The sequence below is a fragment of the Symsagittifera roscoffensis genome, chromosome 8, assembly GCF_963678635.1.
Source record: "Symsagittifera roscoffensis chromosome 8, txSymRosc1.1, whole genome shotgun sequence".
Lineage (NCBI taxonomy): Eukaryota > Metazoa > Xenacoelomorpha > Acoela > Convolutidae > Symsagittifera > Symsagittifera roscoffensis.
In genome coordinates, this window is record NC_087069.1 from 12015432 (window position 1) to 12038962 (window position 23531).

At 35.0% G+C, this 23531-nt stretch overlaps 1 protein-coding gene across 1 annotated transcript; it reads left to right on the forward strand.

Moving 5' to 3' along the window:
* Nucleotides 1-6787: 6787 nt before the first annotated feature.
* Nucleotides 6788-23276, forward strand: LOC134853455 (serine-rich adhesin for platelets-like). The gene is made up of 4 exons (XM_063869454.1): nt 6788-6942; nt 14182-18739; nt 21935-22322; nt 23086-23276. The coding sequence occupies exons 2-4, from the start codon at nt 14225-14227 to the stop codon at nt 23274-23276; spliced, it is 5094 nt and encodes a 1697-aa protein (XP_063725524.1). The 5' UTR covers nt 6788-6942; nt 14182-14224.
* Nucleotides 23277-23531: the final 255 nt, after the last annotated feature.

Below are 23531 nucleotides of genomic sequence, written 5' to 3' on the forward strand. Positions count from 1 at the left end.
ACTCTATTCTTTAGAAATTATAATTGTTTTATTCTTTAAAGGGTTCTTTCAACAATTGGCAGAGTTGTTTCTGGGTGAAAAGCATTTCAATGACCGTGAGATTGTTTTTGGACAAGAAAAACATCAGAAATTCCTCAGTTTACGATGTAAAATGAAAAACAAAAGTTATTCCATCAAAATGAGTTCAAGACGCACATCAAATGGGATACTGTTCAACAAAAGCAAAATTAGCTTTAGCCATACCATAGTCCTGGTTTTGATTCGCAAGTTCAATCTAGTCATTAATAGCAGTCAGCATACGAAGATATTAAAACGATTTTTATGACACTAATCTTTTGGATACGGTTTGTGACTGAGGTGCACCAATAGCGCCAGAAGTTCCCCATAAAAATATATTCAGTAAAAAATTTTTTATTAGGATATTGTAGAGTTAGCTTACTCTCTTGTAAATAAAAAGTTTGGCTATGAAGAGACAAATTTTCTGCATTTGACCAGGGTTGACCAAAAATGCTTGTCATACATTTTTGACATATGAAAAACTGCTTATCATACAATTTAATACATTTCCAAAATTACGAAAAAATTAGGAAATTTCTAAGATAAACTTTTTTCGAAAATGGAAATTGGAGGATAAGCATTTTTTCATATACCAAGTTTTATTTTTCAAATTTTATGGGATGTGTTCGTGATCGAAAGCAAGTGACTAAAATCATGGTTTACTCAAAACTAGAGTCACTAAAGGGTTGATTGTCTGGCAACTACAATTAATTGGAAACATCCTAAATTATTAGTTCTCTTACAAATCATATACTGAAAGCATCGAACTTTTATATTTTGGGAAAATTTTCAAAGATGATTTTTTTTAAATTTAGAACTTTTAAACTATCAGATATTGATCATCGCAATTAAAACGATGCCATACAAAACGAAACCAGTTTTTTAACTTGTTCAAAAAAAATATTTCAGAGAAACAGAAAAAACCCATTTTTTGTGTATCAAGGACTACGTTATGCAGACACAAAATTAAAATTTTTGCAATTTTTTTTTTCAGAAAATGATTGTTTGAGTACGAATATCAATTTGCGGCTGACAAAAAAAAACAAAAAAAATTTGGGACGAATTCAATTTTACTGAGAAAAATTTTTGTTGTCACCATCAAAAAATAGCTAGTCATACAACTTTCATATATAGAAATTGTATGATTTTCATTTTTTTGCCAAAAGAAAAAGAAGTATAGTTTTTTTCGTCAGCAGACTGTTTTATTTGGTTCAAATAGCCGCAGAAACTAGTTCGAATCATTTTTCAACGAAAACTATATGACGAGCATTTTTCCATACATTTGGTGTATGGAATTGTATGAAAAGCATTTTCGGTGTATAAAATTTTAAGATGAGCGTTTTCGGTTTATGAAGGTCAACCCGGGGATTTATTTTTTGAAACTGAACGTCGAATTTTTAACAATAAAGAGTATGGGAATTTTTCGCACATCAGCATGCAGCGCCAAGCAAATAAAAAGATTTTCTAAGAAAACCTTTGTTTTAATGAATGATTGGTTAAATATATCCTCAGGAGAAACCGACCAAAAAATTTTGAATAATTTATCTCCTCTGCACAAATCACTACAATATATTTATTTTTTTACGTAGTTTCTGAAACTTGAGAACTTATGATCTTTGGTTCTTAAAAAAAGAGTTGAATTTTTTTTTTAAAAACCTTTTGTTCCGGTGAGTTATTTCATGAAGTTGAGCTCATTTACATGCCCTGATAATGATGGTTATAAAGCAGATCTTTGTTAAAAATACTCGCACAAAATATCTATAAAAGTGCCCAATTTCATTATTCAACATTAGTGATAAAACCGAAATTTAAAAAAAAATGTGAATATTCAAAAAAAAGAATTCGAATGGACGAAAAACAGTTTCATTAATTTTGGGCTGTTTACAATTGCGAGAGCAAGCAAGTGTCTTTTAATCCGAACTAAAAGTTTTCTCCGTAGACAACTTTTCTTACAAATCTGTGAGAAATTGAACTTGTTTTATTTTTGAACCTTAACAACGTCCAGGCTTCTTCCCACTCCACTTTGTCTTGAAGGAACACTGTTGCCTTTGTACCCTAAGTTCCGGGTTTTGAGTCCCTGTCGGACCTTTTTTCAGTATGCATGAAATCAAAAGTTTTCCAGGGAAAAACGAATTGGCGAATTTTGTTTGTCTGTTTAATTTTTATTGGCTTAATTTTTTACGCAAGGATTACTTTTTTGAAATTGAGCAGTTATATTATAATTGACACTTTTGTCAATTGTCTAATTGTTTCGACTTTTGTAACGAAAGCAATGGAATATTTAAGCTCGGGGTGGGTTTTTCTTCTTCAGACATTTTTCGACTTTTTAATGGGCCAATTTTGACAAATTTTTCTTTTAGCATTCAAAAATTTTTAATTTCCTGAACGTAAATATGAAAAAATCCACCTGTGTTTAATTTTTTGTAAATTTATATGTGTTTAAATATTGCCATTTTGCATTTAGAGAGATTTATCCGTCTTAGAAATCGTTCCAATTTGGTTGAAGGAATCTTATTTGCCATAATCGATTTGGTACTAGGATCGAAATCTATGACTTTGTATTTTATATGGCGTTTGGGTGGATGATTCTGCAAAAATTTCAAATTAAAAAAAATCATTTCTATTCATTTCTAAGAAAAATTCATTTCTATTTATTCATTTCAAATCATTTTTTAACAATTCATTTCTGAAAAAGTTCAAATATATGTTCATGTTATTACAGCTCCATAGACCTTAGAAGGCACTCAGATTATTCAGGGTTTTGCCCTGATACGAGAAATTGTTTTCTGTGTCTTTAATAAGATTAAAAGCTGGTATCGAAAATGAGCTCAAGAAAACTAACTTAAAATCTTGAAAAACACCTTGCCTGGAGCTCAAATGTTACATGATCTTCCAACTGTTTTAAAAAAAATTGTTGGTGGAATTGAGACTAATTTGACGACTATAATTCAAATTGAGACATAATTCCTTGTTGAGACTGCCTTTAAAGATCTATGGAGCGGTAATAACATGAAAAAATTAAATGTAAAAAAAAAACCAACTTTTTTTAATTTGAGATTTTTTGAGAAAATCGTCACCCAACACGCCATATAAGGCACAAGATGATAGATGTAGCCTCTAGTAACAAATCAATTACGGCTATTAGGCTTCCTTTGGCTAACTTGGAGCGATTTCTAAGTTGAAATAAATCTCCGCTAACGCGTTAATAGCGCGAGTTCTATCGTGCGTTAATAGTCCAAAATGGCAATATTTGAACTCCCATAACATTGCGAAAAATAATCTTGGGTGAAATATCTTTTCAAACTTGAGTTCAGGACAACATTAGCTTTTGAATGATATAAAAAACTCAAAAATGGCAAGTTGAAAAGTAGAATTTTGTCTGAAGAAAATAACCCACCCCGAGGACAAATATTCCATTACTTTCGTTACGAAAGTGAGAACAATAATGAACGCGCAATCTATTTTGTTCTATCAGAGCGTAAGCGGCCATTCAAGTCCTTCAAGGTCAAAATGAGTCAAGATAATTGCCCTTTTAAACCATAAACACATGCAAAAAAAAATTTTTGATACGTTACATAGCTTGTGCGAGATAAAAAAAAATGTCGGCGTCTTTTTTCGACCATTTTTAAAGGCTTTTTAAACCAAAGAGCTTGTGATTGACGGCAGTAGGAACCATTCAAGGCTTTACCTATTATAAGAGCAGTCTTTTTTTTTTCTGTAGTTTCAAAAATTCAAATCGACACTCCGCTTTCTCTCTTTTTTAAAAATCTCAGCTTACCCCCTCTTTTCAACGCCCACTCTCTTAAATTTTGCAAAATAGCTCCCGGGAGTATACCTGCTTATGGGCTCACAATCTTGGTTTAACTTCCGCAGTTTATATCCAATGTTTTAATTTGCTTAATTCAGATCCAAATGAATCATATCTTATTGCTGGTAAACTGCAAGAGTTCATCTCTGTTGCAATCATTTGAAATCAAAAACTTCACACTGATGCATTAATGATTCCATTGCATCACAATTCTGATGCTTATGTTCTAAAGAAATTATTCGGTCTATTTACCAGAAGTCTGCTCCAGTTGGCCAAAACTTCTTATCATACAATTTCCATGAGAAACTTCTTGTCATACAATTTCATACAATTACATAAGTATAAAAAATTGTAAGAAAACTCTATGATAAGCGTTTTTCCATATATAAAAATTGTATATTAGATATTTTCCCATAAAGCAAAAAATTGATTTTTTGTTTAAAAATTAGTTTTTAAAAACTTTGATTGTGTTTGTAACCGAACACAAGTGACAAAGACCTTGGTTTACTCAAAGCACCAAAGTTTTGACGGTTATGCATTTACAATGCATAGAAAACGACCTGAATTGTCTTCAAGTTGTCGTTCACAAATGAAATACCAAAAGTTAAAAACTTTTTAAACGAAAAAAATTGGAGCAAATTCAAAATTACGTTGAAAAATTTTTGTGTCGCCATCAAAAAAATGCCAGTCATACAATATCCATATATGGTAATTGTATGATAATTTTTTTTTTCAAAAAAACAAAAACCTCGGATTTTTATTATCAGATTGTTTTAATGGAATCAAACAGCCGCAGAATTTAGTTTTCATCTTTTTTCACTCATTTTTCGAAATTGTATGAAAATTATATGACAAGCGTATTCCCACACACTTGATGTATGGAATTGTATGATTGGCATTTTCAGTGTATGGAGGTCAACCCGGGTGATTACAAAATTTCAGCCTGACAAATGTCAAGTTTGCTAAACTTACATGAATCTAACTTTTTTATATTGCTCCAATTTCCGAAAATTGTGACCGAACACTTGTACATGGGTTAGTGCTCTTCTGCAGATAGTTTCGACTTTAAAAGGATTTTCGTCGAAAATTTGTATATCTTCTGAAAGATGTTGCTGTCCTGGGCTCGATTAAACCATTCTGCTTGTGATCATTTTTTGCAAACTTATGGGGTTTTGAAATTTAACTTTTCGGCCAATTTAGGATAAAAAACGTGCAATTTATTTCGTGTTATTTAAACGCAAGCGGAGAATTAACCGTCAAAAAAATCGTTCCAAGTTAATTTGAGGTATGCTTTTTGGTCTACGCCAAGTGTATCGATTTTGTACTTTACATAACATGTGGGGAGGGGATAATTATCAAGAAATAAATTAGTAAAAAATTTCATTCTTTTTGGATGTGAAAACTCTTAACTTATAGAACTTAACATACAGTCGTGATATTCAACTCTTCGTTCTGATACGAGCAGTGTTGTTGCATTTCCGTCTTTTGTTGAGATTTCGGACACTGAAACTTACAGGCAATCAACCAAGTCAACGTTGCGTTATGAGAATCGACCCAAACAAATAATTGCGAGAAGCCATGAAAAGAAAACTAGCTAATATTTAAAACAAGTAGCTTTTTTGCGCATCTTTGAAGATTGAAATCATTCCAGTCGAAACTGTTCTCTTCCAAGGGTTCCATTGTTGAGTTTACCAATTGAGAAACTTCAGGAGCTAATTTTGCTACTTAGTTGAGTTGTGCAAAAAAACTAGTTGTCCGTGCATCAACGCGTAATGAGGAAGAAAAAAAAGATGCCAAATTGCAAACTATTCTATAGATGTTTTAACTGCAATTAATCTTTATAGAACCAAATAATGCAGCTGGTTGTTGATAATTTCATAAAGTATGTGAAAAAAAGAAGCAAATTCCAACACTCTACTTGAAAAATTCAATGCGTAACATATAAAAAACTACCAAAAATATTCTGAAATGACCGGAAAACCAATTATAAAAAAAATTGACAAATTATAATTTTAATTCAAAAAACAAGACTGCTCTTATCAAGGCAAAACTTTGAGACTTTTGAAATCCCTGAAACAATCTAACTTTTTACTTAAAGCTTCTAGCTTCCTAAAATTTAAGTAAATTTTTTCAAATAAAAAACTATACCATTTGTGTGTTATTTTTTAATTTTAGAATGACATGAAAGGAAACTAATTTGAAAGTGTTTTTATTGAAAAACAATAACCAAAAAAGCCGTGAAAATTGTTACTTTTTGTAGCTTCTTTCATCTTTTTTAGACCTAAGTTTTTTTCAATAAACTTTGGAACAGCTTCTGAGCCGATCTTTTTTTGCTATTTAAGCGATAATATTAAACAAATTGTCGCGCGTTAAAAAGGTCAAACTAGCCAAATTGAATCTTTCTTAAAACCCTTTCTTAAAATCTTTATTCTTTAACAAGAATAAATTGACGGTTGATAAAATTCCTTTAGAATATATGAGCATGGGGAATATTTTTTTCAGAATTTCAGAGAAAATCTACCGTAACTACTTGATAAAAATCAAAATATTTCTGAGAAAAAAACAACTAGGCAAAAATCTGAATTTAGTTACACATAGATTCCGATAAAAAAAACAAAATCGAGAGTACAGAGTGAATTAAAACCAAATTTACAAAACAAATTCAAACTTATGAACTTAGAAATCTCTTGACTTGTAGAACAAGCATTTTGTAACATGCAGTTACTATGATAGCTCCTACTCACAATCTGCTTTTCATAGATAAATTGCATATAATTTATCACTCAATTTCTGTCAAAAACAACGCATAGGCACAGTAAACATTTTGTAGTGACTCAGTTTGAAAATTCCAGCAAAGCTTATCTACAATCTAATTTAAAATCATAAAACTCAATTCAAACTAACTTTATATTAAATAAAATGCACGTGCTACTCTAGAAAAATCTTATCAAACTGCTGCACATTACCAAATAAATACAAAACATACACAAAACAAACAGAACTAGTAAATCCAGCACGCAAAAACTAGTGGTTTCTTATATTTTGCAACCTTTTAATACCGATCAATCATCAAACAGGTATGCTTTTGCAACTTTCAACTCATCGAAGAAAAAACCCGTCGAAATCAATTTTATAATTTCAGTGTGTTTCTCTGATAAATGAAAAAAATCGTGAGAAGATATCAACCCTTCAAGGGTTCCTCTCTGTTTCTTCAAAGAAAACTGTGTGTTTTCTTTGGGAAACTGTATGATTACCCTCGTTATTGTTTGGGGCATTCCTGACCATGTCCTTTGGAATAAAGTTTTCTCTGCCTTGTTGCACTCGCTATAGAGTATCAGAAATATCATTGTTCTCAAGTCAAAAAATTGTTAACCAAAACAAATCAAGTATAGGTTTTTTGCATATGTGAAATGAACCTCGTCAAAACCTTTATCTTCCAGGCGTTCCCTTGTTTAATTCATCAATTATAAGTTTTCAGCAATCAAGTTACACTATTTAGTTCAGGTGTATAATAAAAAATACTTTCACTTTTTCGAAGAAAATACACGCCAATTCAACAATTCAATACTTATTCAACGCGCAAAAACTTTTTCTATAATCACAATGAATGTTTCATTGATGCTTATTTAATTCAGTGAACCTAACACTCAGCTTGAGTCTCTGAGCCTTCGGGCTTCCCTTAAACGATTCAACGGCTTAGAAGGAGCTTTGAGGTCCGCAAACTTGAGTTAAGTGTACACTTTTGATATAAAACTAAAAGCTTTTGTGTCAATTTGTTTTCGGAACACAATCAAAAAAAAATTTGAATTTCATTTTACAAAAAAAAAAATGCTTATACAGTAAAGTTTAAGTAGCTACTTCGAAACTACCTACAAATCACTTATTTGAAATAGCTTATTTCAACTGATTTTGAGTCCGATTCAATTGCTGCTTACGCAAAAACATATCGAAAGATAACGCGCGTTAGTTATGTAAGACTTACTAATGTGATTTTATCTCATTTTTGCTAAATTAAAAAAAAAATACAACAGATACAAATCTTTTAGAAATTATGAGCATGGGAATCGCTTTTATCAGATTTGGACAAAAAATCTTTCGAGATTACTTGTTACAAAGTCAAAAAATGTGTCAACAAAAAAAACAAATCTAATTGAAATATCAAGCTAATTGTAAAAATATTTAGAAAAATTTGAATCTGAGGAATACAAAGTAAGTATGTCATAATGAAAAAATAAAAAAGCAAATTTTTAACTTTTAAATGAATTTAGAAATCATCAAAGCTGAAGAACAAAATTTTATTGGTTTTCTAGCTCCTACGCTCAATCTGATTTTTAAAATTAACTTGCAATAAAAGTATCTGACTTTTTCTGTGACCCATAGCGCTATTAAAAATTTTGGGAAAACTCTTTTGAATCTGATCAAAATCAGAGGGTTTAATAGAAAAATTAAATTTACTTGCAACAAGTCCTAACAACATCTTCTGAGCGATTCAGTTTTGAAACTCCAGCAACGGTTATCTACATTCTAACATAAATTCAATAAAAAAAACCATAACAAACTAACTGAATATTAAATGCATCATGTGCTACTCTAGAAAACACTTCTCAACCGCTGCAGAAATATTGTCAAAAAACTATAAAAATTACAGAACTAGCAAAACTAACACACAAAAACAAGTAATAATCCCAAAACAGGTAGGTTTTTTGCAATTTTCAGCTCATCAAAAATTAACCCATCAAAACCATTTTACAATTTCAGTGTGTTTTTTCTCATGAATGAAAACAATTCGTGAGGAAACATCAACTCGTCGAGGGATTCCTTCTGCTTTTTTGAGAAAAAGCAGTTTGATCATGAACTATGAAATTTTTATAAGAGGTGGCTCTAATAATAACAACTTTCATAAACAATTTTCATGCTTATGCAACTTCAATGTATTAATGGATACTCAAAAAAGCCGCATTTGCAACCCATTTTGCGCTGAATCAGTGTTTCAGGTATTGTTGACCATGTCCCGCGAGTTTAAAACTTATCAGCATTGCTACTTCTGCTACGGTGCACCAAAAATCTCATCATTTGCTGACAAACTACTGTTAAAAAACACATAAAACATGAGTTTTTTGCATCCTTGAAATCAAACCTGTTAAAAACTATTTTCTTCCACGATTTGCAGTGTTTAGTTTACCAATAATGAGTTTTCAGCAATCCACTTGCACTTCTCAGCTGAGGTGTAGAAAATTACTATCACCTTTTCAATAGAAATACACGACAGCTACTAACTATTCAATAGATATTTGAACTGCAAAATGATTTTTCTAGAATTCGTGCCCGATGTAATGATGCTTGTATGATTAGGTATGAGAAACTGAAGAAAACCCTGCTTGAGGCTCTGAGAAGTTTTCAATTTTCGTAAATTAAAGTTATGTTTTTGATTTAAACACTAAAAGTGTCAATTTGTTTTTGGAACAATAAGATTTCATAAAAATTGGTTTTGAATACATTTTACAAAAACCGGCTATGCAAAAAAAACTAAAATACCTACTGGGTAGCTAGTTACATATCAAATGTTTAAATTGGCTTGCTTCAACTGATTTCGGAAAAATTTTTGAGCCGACCTTATTTGCTTTTTTTTGCAAAAACATTACAAAAGATATAGCGCTTTATTAATCCCAATTTAGTCGAACTGAAATTTTCTCAAACTCAACTAACTTTGAAAAAATTGACAACAGATCAAATTAATATAAAACAATTAGAGGGGAATCGCTTTTTCAGAATTCCACAAAAACCCGACGAAAAATTTCTAAAAAAATCAAACTATTTCAAATAAAAGGGCGCAAAAAAAAAACAATTTATTTACACAATGAGCAAAAAAGAGAAAAATTTAGAACACCGAGTTAAAAAAAACTCAAAATAAAAAATCAAAAACTCTTTTTTTAAACATCTACATTAATTCAGAAATCACGTGACCAGTAGAAAAAGTATATTGTAACAACCAGTTGCTATGCTAGTTCTTTCTACAATCTGCTTTTCAACAATATCTGTCATCAACGAAGATTTTAAACGTTTTTTGTACAGAAACTTCTAGAATTCGATCAAAAACAGAAAGCATATTACAAAAACTACTTTTTATTTGCGTCATTGCTTACCAACTATTTCTGAGCGAATCAGTCTTAGAGTTTCAGCAACGCTTATCTTCAGTCTATATAAAAAATTTTAAAACAATCAATCAAAACTAGTTTTATAACTACACGAGCTACTCTAGAAAGCACTTCTCAAATCCCCGCAGTAATAAAGTCAAAAAACTACAAAACATACATAACCAGCAAATCCAACAAACGAAAACTAGCAGTACCCTACGTTTAACAACCTTCTCATATTGACCATTCTGCACACAGGTAGGTTTTCAAAACTAAACGCACATCGAAAATCAAACCCAATGATTCAATTTTTAGAATGAAAAAATTTTTGAGTAGATATCACCCGTCAATGTATTCCCTCTGGTTCTCTACATGAATTTAATGAGCAGATTGTAAGATTGTATAGAGGTTGCTTTGAAAATTTCTAGTCATGTTAACCCTTGTGCGATTTCAATGTTTTATTGATTAATCAAAACCAAATATTTGCAACCCAACTGAAAGAATGTTGAAGGCATTCCTGACCACGTCTCACGAAATTGATTTTTTTTGCATTGTTCAACTCGTTATAGAGCACAAAAACGTCTCAATGGTGTCAAGTAAAAAATTAAAAGAAACAACCAAAAACGTGATTTTTTCATCTCTAAAATCTATTTTCAAGCCCTTCATTGTTTAGTTTACAAATTATGAGTTTTCAGCAAACGATTTGTACTATTTAGTTGATATCTATAAAAAAACTAGATAAAGGCATATGAGTATTGCAGTTGAAGAAAAATAGCCAAAATACATTTTTGATGAAAGTAAACACCAATTACAAAATTCAATACATACTTAAACTGCATAATGATTTTTCAAGAACAACAAAACTTATATTAGATTATATTGAAGCTTATATGATTAGTATGAGAGAATAAAGAGAGAACTTAACACCTGCTTGAGGCTCTGAAACTTCAGGTTTCCGCGAAACAAGTCAACGTCGTAGAAGAAGCTTTCAATTTCCGCAATTTTGAGTTATATATAATTTTTGATTTATTAGTTTCTTATGTCAACTTGGTTTTAGAACAAAACAAAAAAGAAGTGTTTTGATTGTGATTTAAAAAAATCAGGCCACACAAAAAGTTAAAATGGCTACTTCGTAGCTACTTGCATATCAATTTTTTAAATGGCAATTTTAAACTGATTTCGTCAAGACTTCTGAGCCCGACTAAGTTGCTGCGTACGCGATAACAAAACTAGATTTGTCTCGCGTTAACTTTCTCAATTAAATCAAACCTAAAATTTTCCAAATCCCAGCAAATTAAAACAAAATGACAACAGATAAAATTGATTAAGAAAAAATAATCATGGGTAAAAAGTTTTTCAGATTTTCACAAAAAGTCCATCAAAATTAAATAACAAGAACAAAAATAAATCAAACTTGAAATTTTCCAAATCCCAGTAAATTAAAACAAATTGACAACAGATAAAATTAATTAAGAAAAAATGAGCATGGGTAAAAAAATTTTCAGATTTTCACAAAATGTCCATCAAAATTAAATAACAAGAACAAAAAATAATCTGAAACAAAAACTAAAATCGAGCAAAATTTTCAATTTAATTATACAAATTACGAATAGTAAAGAAAAAAAAAGACTACAGAGTAATGAGATCAAAATAAAAAAATTAAGTTAATCTATTTTTCAAACTCTTAATGGACTTGAAAATCAGCTGACTTGTAGAAAAAGTATTTGTAACAACCAGTTGCTATGCGACCTTCTACGCACAATCCGTTTTAGATAATGAAAGTGAATATAAAAGTAAGACCAAAGAAGCATACAAAACGTTTTTTGTGCATAGCTCACTAGAATCTGATCAACAGACAGAGGGCAAAACAGAAAAAGAAACGTTTGCTTGCATCATTGCTTAACAACTTGTTTTGAGCGATTCAGTTTTAAAACTCCAGCAAAGCACAACTGCATTCCATAAAAATCAAAAATCATTTAAAACCTATTACACGTTTTTTGTACATAACTGTCTAGAGCCGATTACAGGCAGAAGGCAAATTTAAAAAAATAATAATTATTTTCCTTGCGTCATTGCTTCACAACTTGTTTTGAGCGAATCGGTTTTTATAATCCAGCAACGTCTATCTGCAGTCTATAGAAAACCAAAAAACCATTGAAAGCGTATTACACGTTTTTGTACAAAACTCTCTAGAAAATGATCACAGGCACAAGGCAAATTAGAAATAATAATTTTACTTGCGTTACTGCCTAACAACTTAATTTGAGCGATTCAGTTTTGAAAATTCAGCAACGCAAATCTGCAGCCTATAGAAAACTAAAAACCATTGAAAGCGTATTTCACGTTTTTGTACAAAACTCTCTAGAATATGATCACAGGCACAAGGCAAATTAGAAATAATAATTTTACTTGCGTTACTGCCTAACAACTTAATTTGAGCGATTCAGTTTTGAAAATTCAGCAACGCAAATCTGCAGCCTATAGAGAACCAAAAACCATTGAAAGCGTATTCCACGTTTTTGTACAAAACTCTCTAGAATTCGATCACAGGCAGAAGGCAAGTAAGAAAAAAAAATAATTTTACTTGCGTCATTGCTTAACAACTTGTTTTGAAAGATTCAATTTTTAAAACCCAGCAACGTTTATCTACAGTCTGTATAAAATCAAAAATCATTCAAAGCGTATTTCAAGTTCTTTGTACATTTTGCTACCTTCTAATAACAAGCATCTTCAAAACAAGTAGTTTTTTCCTAATTTCAGCTACTAAAAATTATCCCAATCGGAATCAATCTGTAAATTTCAATGTGTTTTGTCTCATGCAGAAAAAGTTGTGAAGGATGATTATCTTAGAAGAAGCTTTCGGTTTCCGAAAACTTAAGTTACAATCAATTTTGAAAGTGTTTTTAGTTTAAAAAAATGAGTACACAAAAAATTGATTCAACCTTTTTTGTAGCTACTCACAAAAAAAATATTTAAAATAGCTTGATTCAACTGGTTTTGGAATAGTTTCTGAGCCTGATTTGTTTGCTATCTTACGCGATAAAATAACGAAAAAAATCACGCGTTAATTTTTCAAACTAGCCAACCTGAAAGTTTTGCGAAACCTGCTCAATTAAAATCGTATGCATTTTTATATTACTTAATTTTGTCAAACAAGAAATTTTTGACCGTCAAACAAGAAATTTTAGACCGATAAACTTTAGTAGCAGATAATATAAGTGATATTCAAAAAACGGAAAATGAACCGACGGAACTGGGCCGAAAAACATGTATCCGCGATGCACTATGATATGAAAATGATGAGTGAACTAACGCGTGCAGGTAAAAAAATAACTTGGTTTTTTCCAACAAGCAAAACGGAAAACCTGGACCTGGCGTTGAATTCACAATCGACGTTTGTTAACCATATAAGCATGTGTTTAGGGTTCCCCTTGCAATATCCTGAGTTTCCCGTAAAGTGTTTAAAATATCTTGACTCTGAATACACAATAGAACAAAACATTTACCATTCAGGAAATTTACACAAAATTTTAAACAGAAATTTGGTCCCTGATTGCTTGTTGAGCATCGTAGGTCCTTTCTGCCCACTGTTTGCAATATTTTTCCCAATTGTGAACAAAAAAGTCTCCAAAAAGTTCCAGCAATCCATTTTATATTTTTTTGGTATTAAATTTTTCATAATCAAGTAGTTCAATTTTTGCTGTCCAAAATTTTTCCTTCTACGTTTTTCAAAAACGGCAAAACTAGTTCGCTCGGTGCCTGAAGACAAGTTTTTGCTCTGATCCTCGTTTTAAATAAATTACCTGAAACTGCACGAGACTCTGATTTAATTAAGAAACAAACAAAAAATACGTTTTCTTTTTAACAACTTGATATTTGAGTCTTTCCATAGGTTTGTACATCTAAATGAACTTCTTGCACATACCATTTACTTTTTTCATATTTTAACGTTAGAATGTTTCTAAAATTTTGTAAAAAAATTTATCATTTTCTCATTTTTGGGTTTATAGTGGAAATAAACTACCTGCCATTGAGCGGCTTTTATAATTTAAAAAAGTTAACACTTAATCGCATCCACAATTATTTGAAAATCATCTTGGTTAGAAATTCAGACAAACACCAATCGACTAACACCCACCCATATTTTCATATTATCAAAAAAAAACTTACAACATTTTTTAGCGCTTGGAAGGGAGGGAATTTGTCAATTACAGAACAGTGAAGAATGGATCTTTCAGACGACGATGAAGACAAAAAAAGGGATCCGTTGAAACATATGAATTTCCAAGAAAAACTGAACAATGTTTTGGGCAAACTGAAAATTAACGCGAGCGCAAAACATTTGATTAATGCCACGTTTTACTCGTGGGAAAGTTTTGATAATTGTCGCGCTAAGATTCCGGAATCAAGTAAAGAAGAACTTCGGGATTTTTTTGAAGAGTTCAAGATAAAACGTGCAGCCTTGGTAGTAAAGTTGAGTGAAATCGGCATCGAAGCAGAAAAACTCGAGGAATCAGATTTCATTTACCACTGGTTTCAAGGTACAGAAAGTTTGGAACATTTTCTGAGCTCCGAAGAAACACAAGAATGGTTCACGGAAAGTGAGATTACGAATATTCGTCTCAATGTATTAGACTGGAATGACGAGAAGGCAACGAGTGAAACTTCGGTTCAGTTGACTGAAATTGATTCGGAGAAGCGGCTGAAAAGTGAAGTTTTAGAAGAACTGAAGCCAGGCTTTTCTCAAATGCAGTCTAGACCTTCCAGTTCGTTTCAACAAGCTTCCAGATTAAACATATCAATTGCAAGCTCTCAAAATCAACAGAACGATCTCAACAAGGTGTCATCTGTACACTCTGATCAACCAACCACAGTATATTCTTCAAATCAAAAGCCTGAAAAAGAAGAAAAGTTGATTCCAACAACGAGAAACACCGAGAGTGGCAATGCGGAAAACGAAGGACGAAGCTGGGTCGAGTCGAAAAATTCTATTTCAGTGGGCAATGACTTCGAGAAAACAGAACTCAATCAAAAAAAGACAACAAACCGCCAGGAACCTACAATAAATGACAGGGCAGAACGTGAGAGCAAAAAGTATGAACTGAGTACAGTCAGCCGGACTAATGAAGACCACAAAAATCTGACAATTACGACTGAACAAACATATCGGCACGTAGAAGACGATAAAAAGGAGATCCAAACAGAAGCTTCTACTTCTGAAGCACATACGTCCAAATCTTCGGCCACAATGAGTTCAGATCAGTCTGATGCAAAAACTTCAACATCTTCTGAAGAAAGCAATGCGGCAAAGGATGAAACAAGCTCTTTCGAAACGCAACCTGAAGCTTTTCGTCCTGACGGTCGTAATTTTGAACAAACGCAACTCAAATCACTTGCATCCAAATCTTCGGCCACAACGAGTTCAGATCAGTCTGATGCAAAAACTTCAACATCTTCTGAGGAAAGCAATGCGGGAAATGATGGTGCAAGCTCTCTCGAAACGCAACCTGAAGCTTTTCGTCCTGACGGTCGTAATTTCGAACAAACGCAACTCAAATCACTTGCATCCAAATCTTCGGCCACAACGAGTTCAGATCAGTCTCATGCAAAAACTTCAACATCTTCTGAAGAAAGCAATGCGGCAAAGGATGAAACAAGCTCTCTCGAAACGCAACCAGAAGCTTTTCGTCCTGACTGTCGTAATTTCGAACGAACGCAACTCAAATCACTTGCATCCAAATCTTCGGCCACAACGAGTTCATACAAGTCTGATGCAAAAACTTCAACATCTTCTGAGGAAAGCAATGCGGGAAATGATGGCGCAGGCTCTCTCGAAACCCAACCTGAAGCTTCTCGTCCCGACGGTCGTATTTGCGAACAAACGGAACTCAAATCACTTGCGTCGGAATCTCCGGCCGCAATGAGTTCAGATCAGTCTGATGCAAAAACTTCAAGATCTACTGAGGCAAGCAAGGCGGCAAATGATGGTGCAAGCTCTCTCGAAACCCAACCTGAAGCTTCTCGTCCCGACGGTCGTAATTTCGAACAAACCGAACTCAAATCACTTGCGTCCAAATCTCCGGCTACAATGAGTTCAGATCAGTCTGATGCAAAAACTTCAACATCTTCTGGGGCAAGCAAGGCGGCAAATGATGGCGCAAGCTCTCTCGATACCCAACCTGAAGCTTCTCGCCCCGACGGTCGTATTTTCGAACAAACGGAACTCAAATCACTTGCGTCGAAATCTCCGGCCGCAATGAGTTCAGATCAGTCTGATGCAAAAACTTCAAGATCTACTGAGGCAAGCAAGGCGGCAAATAATGGCGCAGGCTCTCTCGAAACCCAACCTGAAGCTTCTCATCCCGACGGTCATAATTTCGAACAAACGGAACTCAAATCACTTGCGTCCAAATCTCCGGCCGCAATGAGTTCAGACCAGTCTGATGCAAAAACTTCAACATTTTCTGAGGCAAGCAAGGCGGCAAATGATGGTGCAAGCTCTCTCGAAACCCAACCTGAAGCTTCTCGTCCCGACGGTCGTAATTTCGAACAAACGGAGCTCAAATCACTTGCGTCCAAATCTCCGGCTACAATGAGTTCAGATCAGTCTGATGCAAAAACTTCCACATCTTCTGAGGCAAGCAAGGCGGCAATTGATGGCACAAGCTCTCTCGAAACCCAACCTGAAGCTTCTCGTCCTGACGGTCGTAGTTTCGAACAAACGGAACTCAAATCACTTGCGTCCAAATCTTCGGCCACAACGAGTTCAGATCAGTCTGATGCAAAAACTTCAACATCTTCTGAGGCAAGCAAGGCGGCAAATGATGGCGCAAGCTCTCTCGAAACCCAACCTGAAGCTTCTCGTCCCGACGGTCATAATTTCGAACAAACGGAACTCAAATCACTTGCTTCAAAATCTCCGGCCGCAATGAGTTCAGACCAGTCTGATGCAAAAACTTCAACATCTTCTGAGGCAAGCAAGGCGGCAAATGATGGCGCAAGCTCTCTCGAAACCCAACTTGAAGCTTCTCGTCCCGACTGTCGTAATTTCAAACAAATGGAACTCAAATCACTTGCGTCCAAATCTCCGGCCACAATGAGTTCAGATCAGTCTGATGCAAAAACTTCAACATCTTCTGAGGCAAGCAAGGCGGCAAATGATGGCGCAAGCTCTTTCGAAACCCAACCTGAAGCTTCTCGTCCCGACGGTCGTAATTTCGAACAAACGGAACTCAAATCACATACGTCTAAATCTTCGGCCACAATGAGTTCAGATCAGTCTGATGCAAAAACTTCAACCTCTTCTGAGAAAAGCAAGGTGGCAAATGATGGCGCAAGCTCTCTCGAAACCCAACCTGAAGCTTCTCGTGCTGACGGTCGTAGTTTCGAACAAACGGAACTCAAATCACTTGCGTCTAAATCTTCGGCCACAACGAGTTCAGATCAGTCTGATGCAAAAACTTCAACATCTTCTGAGGCAAGCAAGGCGGCAAATGATGGCGCAAGCTCTCTCGAAACCCAACCTGAAGCTTCTCGTCCCGACGGTCATAATTTCGAACAAACGGAACTCAAATCACTTGCTTCAAAATCTCCGGCCGCAATGAGTTCAGACCAGTCTGATGCAAAAACTTCAACATCTTCTGAGGCAAGCAAGGCGGCAAATGATGGCGCAAGCTCTCTCGAAACCCAACCTGAAGCTTCTCGTCCCGACTGTCGTAATTTCAAACAAATGGAACTCAAATCACTTGCGTCCAAATCTCCGGCCACAATGAGTTCAGATCAGTCTGATGCAAAAACTTCAACATCTTCTGAGGCAAGCAAGGCGGCAAATGATGGCGCAAGCTCTTTCGAAACCCAACCTGAAGCTTCTCGTCCCGACGGTCGTAATTTCGAACAAACGGAACTCAAATCACATACGTCTAAATCTTCGGCCACAATGAGTTCAGATCAGTCTGATGCAAAAACTTCAACCTCTTCTGAGAAAAGCAAGGTGGCAAATGATGGCGCAAGCTCTCTCGAAACCCAACCTGAAGCTTCTCGTGCTGACGGTCGTAGTTTCGAACAAACGGAACTCAAATCACTTGCGTCCAAATCTCCGGCCGCAATGAGTTCATACAAGTCTGATGCAAAAACTTCAACATCTTCTGAGGCAAGCAAGGCGGCAAATGATGGCGCAAGCTCTCTCGAAACCCAACCTGAAGCTTCTCGTCCCGAGGGTCGTAATTTCGAACAAACGGAACTCAAATCACCTGCTTCCAAATCTCCGGCCACAATGAGTTCAGATCAGTCTGATGCAAAAACTTCAACATCTTCTGAGGCAAGCAAGGCGGCAAATGATGGCGCAAGCTCTCTCGAAACCCAATCTGAAGCTTCTCGTCCCGACGGTCGTAATTTCGAACAAACGGAACTCAAATCACATACGTCTAAATCTTCGGCCACATTGAGTTCAGATCAGTCTGATGCAAAAACTTCAACATCTTCTGAGAAAAGCAAGGTGGCAAATGATGGCGCAAGCTCTCTCGAAACCCAACCTGAAGCTTCTCGTCCTGACGGTCGTAGTTTCGAACAAACGGAACTCAAATCACTTGCGTCCAAATCTTCGGCCACAACGAGTTCAGATCAGTCTGATGCAAAAACTTCAACATCTTCTGATATTGACAACCAAAATCGCGTGACAGGTGTATGGAAACAGACTAACGGAAGTGAAGTAAAAATTGTCCCACTGATTGTATGCTCAGAGGTAATACAAGATGGCTCAAAAGTTTACAAATTTAATATCGACAATACAGGATTTCAATATTTAAAACAATTGGGTCATCTCGGGTATGAAGTATCGTCAAAAACTGGCAAGGATGAAGACATCGACTTAGATCAGCTAAATAAAACATCTCTGAGACTGGTCGGGATAATCGGGCCGTTCCAGGCAGTAATTAACATCTTTGAAACGCGATTTAATTCAGAAACTGTAGAAAAAATCAAGCTCATCAATTGTTTTGAACAATCGGGATTGTTTTTAGTCAAAATTGAAAATGAAGAGAACTTATTCGTGGTGTATTATTCAAAAAACGACGAAGATTTTGGACCCGTCAAAAAAGAGTCAAAAATTGTTCATTTCTTGCGATACTTGAGTGAACTCACAAATCAAGTTATTCTCTGCCCAATTGAAACAAACGTTGATATTTTCCCAAAAAAATCAAGTCTAGTTGACACCAAAATAAAACGCATGCGAAAGTTCACTAGTCATGAGACTTCACAGGAAGCCGCGGCTTACCAACTCACCGAATTGGGACACTTTCCATGCCCAGAGCCAGATACAACGGATGTTTTTACTTCAAATAGCGCATTTTGTATCATTTCTCAACTAGTGAAACCACAAGCGTCAAGAAAAGAAGAAAAAAGTGAAACAAAAAACATAAGTCAGATGAAAGATTTTTTGAAGCTCAAGCAGATTGATCAAAAAACTGATATCGACGCACAATTCAAAATTGATTTCATTAAAATGTTTCATCCTCAGACCTGGAAACAAATTCAGCAATCAATTGATAAAGATTTAGACGATGATAAGTCTCTTTCCAATGAATGCACTAGGAAATTAATGTTACAGGCTATTGCTTTGTATTTCATTAGAGATGAGTTTTCTCTAGAGTATAAATTGACTGAGGGTTTCTATTCTGACAAACAAAATGGTCATTATGACCTTTGGGAAATGCATTCCAGTGACGAAAAACTTGTAGGCGCAATTGAAAAAACGCAAATGGTTGAGCTCAAATCAAAAATTAGTAATTCAACAAACCCGACAAAACATTCGATCAAAAAACAACTACTCATTTGTGCTCTGGAAGCTCAACAAAACAAATTACTGCAATTTTTTCGTCGGAATCCTAACCTTAGTGAACTGAGCTGGGAAAATTTACGAAAAGAAGCACGAAATGACGTTTTTGAATCAGATGATGAAGCGATTGATCTGCTCATCGCAGAAGAGGCAGAAAAAGCATCAAAGAGTGCAAATAGCAGTTGGATGAAAGAGAAACTGCCCAAATTTGTTGAATATTTTTCCAAAAAGATTGAGAAACTTAGTTCAGCCAAGCAGACAAAACAGATCTTTGTGGCGTACCTCAAAGAGGTTCACTTAAAAAGGGTTGAAAAGCTTAGAAAGAAGTTGACAATTGATTACACTAACAGCTCATTCAGTAATATGATAGAAAGAAAAAAAGAATCGTCTGAAAAAATAACTCGTATAATTTCCACAGAGAACAAAGCAGGAGAATATGAAATTTTTTCTGAAGAAAACGTTTTGGTGCCGCCCCAAAAAGAAATCAAAATTTCGTTTCCAGGACTTGATAGCGCCGCCGAGGCGGGCATTTTAGAAGGAAATGGGACTGTTTTGCAAAATATTCAATTCAACGAAATTGATACACTAGTGCTTGAAGAGAACGAATCACTTGTTTCAGCTCACCCAACGCAAACAAAATCAGTTGTGATTTGTTTGAACAAACACCAACCACTTGAAGAAACTTTGGAACAAAAAACGCAATATCTTGCAAAAATTATCGTTGTTCCAGAAGCAATAGAAATTACTAGTATTCGGCATAATATCTCAACAAATAGTTTCGACTGCCATCAACGAAAACTAGCATTATCTTGTCAAGATAACCCAAACATCATCTACTTGATCACATTTGAGCCAAGCTTTCGCATAAAAAGTCAAACAAGTCAAATGGACTTGGAAAAACTTATCGGAAATGTAAGTTCCATTCAACTTTCTTTTCAGTATCAGAGTAGTTTTCTCTGGGTGTTCTGTCGACAAGATCTTGGACAATTCTTGTACAAATTCAACTACCATACTACTGAGTTGGTATTAAGTGTCAAGCTTAATGAAACACCGGCAAATATATCTTGCACGCCCTGTGGCCTCGCTATGTTTCACTTTTTGCAATCAAATAAAACAGCACAATTGACAATGAGCGCGACTGGAACTCCATTTCAAGACCCATTTGTCTATCCTCGACCATTAGAAAACATACAAATCACATCGATTAGCGATCAAAATGTAATAGTACAAAAGCACGAGCGCAAACTATTTTTCTCAACTATTGAAATCACCGGGACAAAACAAACGACGTTTAAACCTGCTCAGAATCAAACTGCCGATTCATCAAACCAAACCTTTGAATGGCATTGGATCCGCAGCATATACATGATGTTTAATAAGTTTCCGTGCACTGATCTCATGGACAGAAATCAAAACCTGACTCGCTTATGGATTGTGCTGTCATCAGATGTATCATCGCTGTTTTTGGAAAACATTGAATCTGAAATTGAGCGTGTTCAGTCTGAGCTGAAAAAAACTAAAAAACCTCTCGATTTAATGCGTATACAAGTCGAGCAGATGCAAGAGGTGACTCCATTTCTATCCGACTTCTTGCAGCAAAAGCCTCTCATAAAAAAACTTCTTGGCTCACTCATTATAAAATTGATAACATTCATTCCCAAGCAGATTGCACGCAGTCAATCAAATGAGCTTGTCTTGATGAATGACGGAGATCCACTTAGTTTGAAAACGGTTCAAAACGCAATAGAACTTGCCGCCCTAATAAATTTTGGATTTTACGAAAAAGTTTTTAAATTATGGACAGGCGATGTCAAAGTAATTTCTTCAATGGGAAAACAGAGCACCGGAAAGAGTTTCACTTTGAACCACTTGACTGGACTATCATTTAATATATCTGGAGCAAGATGTACTGACGGTTGTTGGATGTCTGTAAAATTGACCGATAAGTGTTTATACGTTATTCTAGACTTCGAAGGTTTAGGTAGCTTTGAAAGAACCGACCAAGATGACATGCTTTTGTCATTGCTAAACAGTGCTATCTCTAGCATAACGCTTTTCAAGTGCGAAAAAAGACTAGAGCGTGACGTGGAAAAACTATTTCAGAACATGAACCTAGGCTGCAACCAACTCAAAGGCACTGAACATTTGTTTAGAGGGTTTTTCATGATAGTTATAAATGATGTCGATGATAGCGATATTGATGAAACAACTCGCGAGTTTGAGAAAAAGATGAAACTTATCCTCAACAGGAGTCAAATGAACTTCTTATCGACCCTGTACGGAAGTGGATATATTATTTTTCCTTTTCCAATGTTCAGCACCAAGTCATACTACGACGCGACAGAAGAACTACATTCGACCGTGTGCAGCTCAGTTTCACCGCTATTCAAAAATGGAGAAGCATTCATGGGCTCTTTGAAATTAATAATGGCCAAGTTAACAATAGGCGATTTCACGCCCCTTGGACGACAACAAATTGACGAAAGACTCAGTTATCTCCAATCTAAATTCCAATTTGCCGTAATTTTTGGACAAATTTGCAGAAAAGAGCCAAAAACACCAGATTATCGACTCAAAAAGATCGGTGACCAGAAGTTTGAAATACAGACTGAAAAAATGATCGATTTGCCTGCAATTGGTCCAATAATGATCGAAGACCTTGAAATGACTTTCTCAGAACAATTTACAGCAGCTACAGTAAGACGCTTCATTAAAATTCTGTCGCTATCACATGATAGCATCAAAGTTTGGCGAATTAGTTTAGAGAAGTTTACAGTTGAGTGCATAAGCTTCCGATTTGCACGCGTTAAAAGATGGTTGAATGAAAACCTTAAGCCGTGGGAAAACAGTGAAAATCCTGAAATAAAAGATCTAATACAAAGTATGTTCGAAAATTGGGAAAGCTGGCACTTCAAATATCAGCAAAAATATCGCTTTTGTGACGAAAAATGCGCTAAATGTTTTTTAAAGTGCACCCATATCGTTGATCATGACGCTAATCTTGAGCACGAATGCTCATCAGATCATAAATGCGAAGAAACTTGCGCTCATTGCCAAACACAATCTAGTAAAGAATGCGGACTGAAATTTGGTCACGAAGGTCAGCACAATTGTATGCAAATTAGGCACGTTTGCAATGAACCGTGCAAATACAACAGTCTCAACGGATGTGAAGGAAAATGTCAAAAAGAAGTTGATCACATTGACTTTCATCAGTGCAGTCAGAAAAGTCACAAGTGTAAACATTTGTGCAGCCTTGAAACTTGTTCTGGTAACTGCATCGTTGAAGCAGATATCCCTCATTCTGTGCATAAGTGTAGTAGAAATAACTGTGACAGTGCTTGCAGTGTCGACGGATGTCCCAACAAATGTGAATCTGAAGATCATTTCCATGGCAACAGTATGGGCTCTCGATTCAGAGCCGAGCAGCAGCTGCTTGATATAAATTTACTTTATGCAGGCCACTTCTGTGGTAAAGAACACGCATGCCATCAAAACTGCCAGAAAAAAGGCTTCTGTCATAAAGTAGTAGAAAGAGCTGAAGAAGAAAAAACTTATCAGGGACAAAGGTCTTTTTTCAACTACAACTTAAAATTCAAAGAGTTCGGCAAAAAAATGCAATGTCGGATAAAAATCCCCCCGTTTGAAAAACACCACCAAGGAGATCATGTATGCTCCTCAATTTTCCACACTTGTACAG

Excerpts from the sequence above, each read along its gene's own strand:
- LOC134853455 (XM_063869454.1), top strand. The coding sequence starts at position 14,225 with ATGGATCTTTCAGACGACGATGAAGACAAAAAAAGGGATCCGTTGAAA. Across the intron at positions 18,740-21,934 it reads CACTGATTGTATGCTCAGAG|AACATGAACCTAGGCTGCAA; the intron begins GTAATACAAGAT and ends AAACTATTTCAG. Across the intron at positions 22,323-23,085 it reads ACAAATTGACGAAAGACTCA|CCTTGAAACTTGTTCTGGTA; the intron begins GTTATCTCCAAT and ends ACATTTGTGCAG.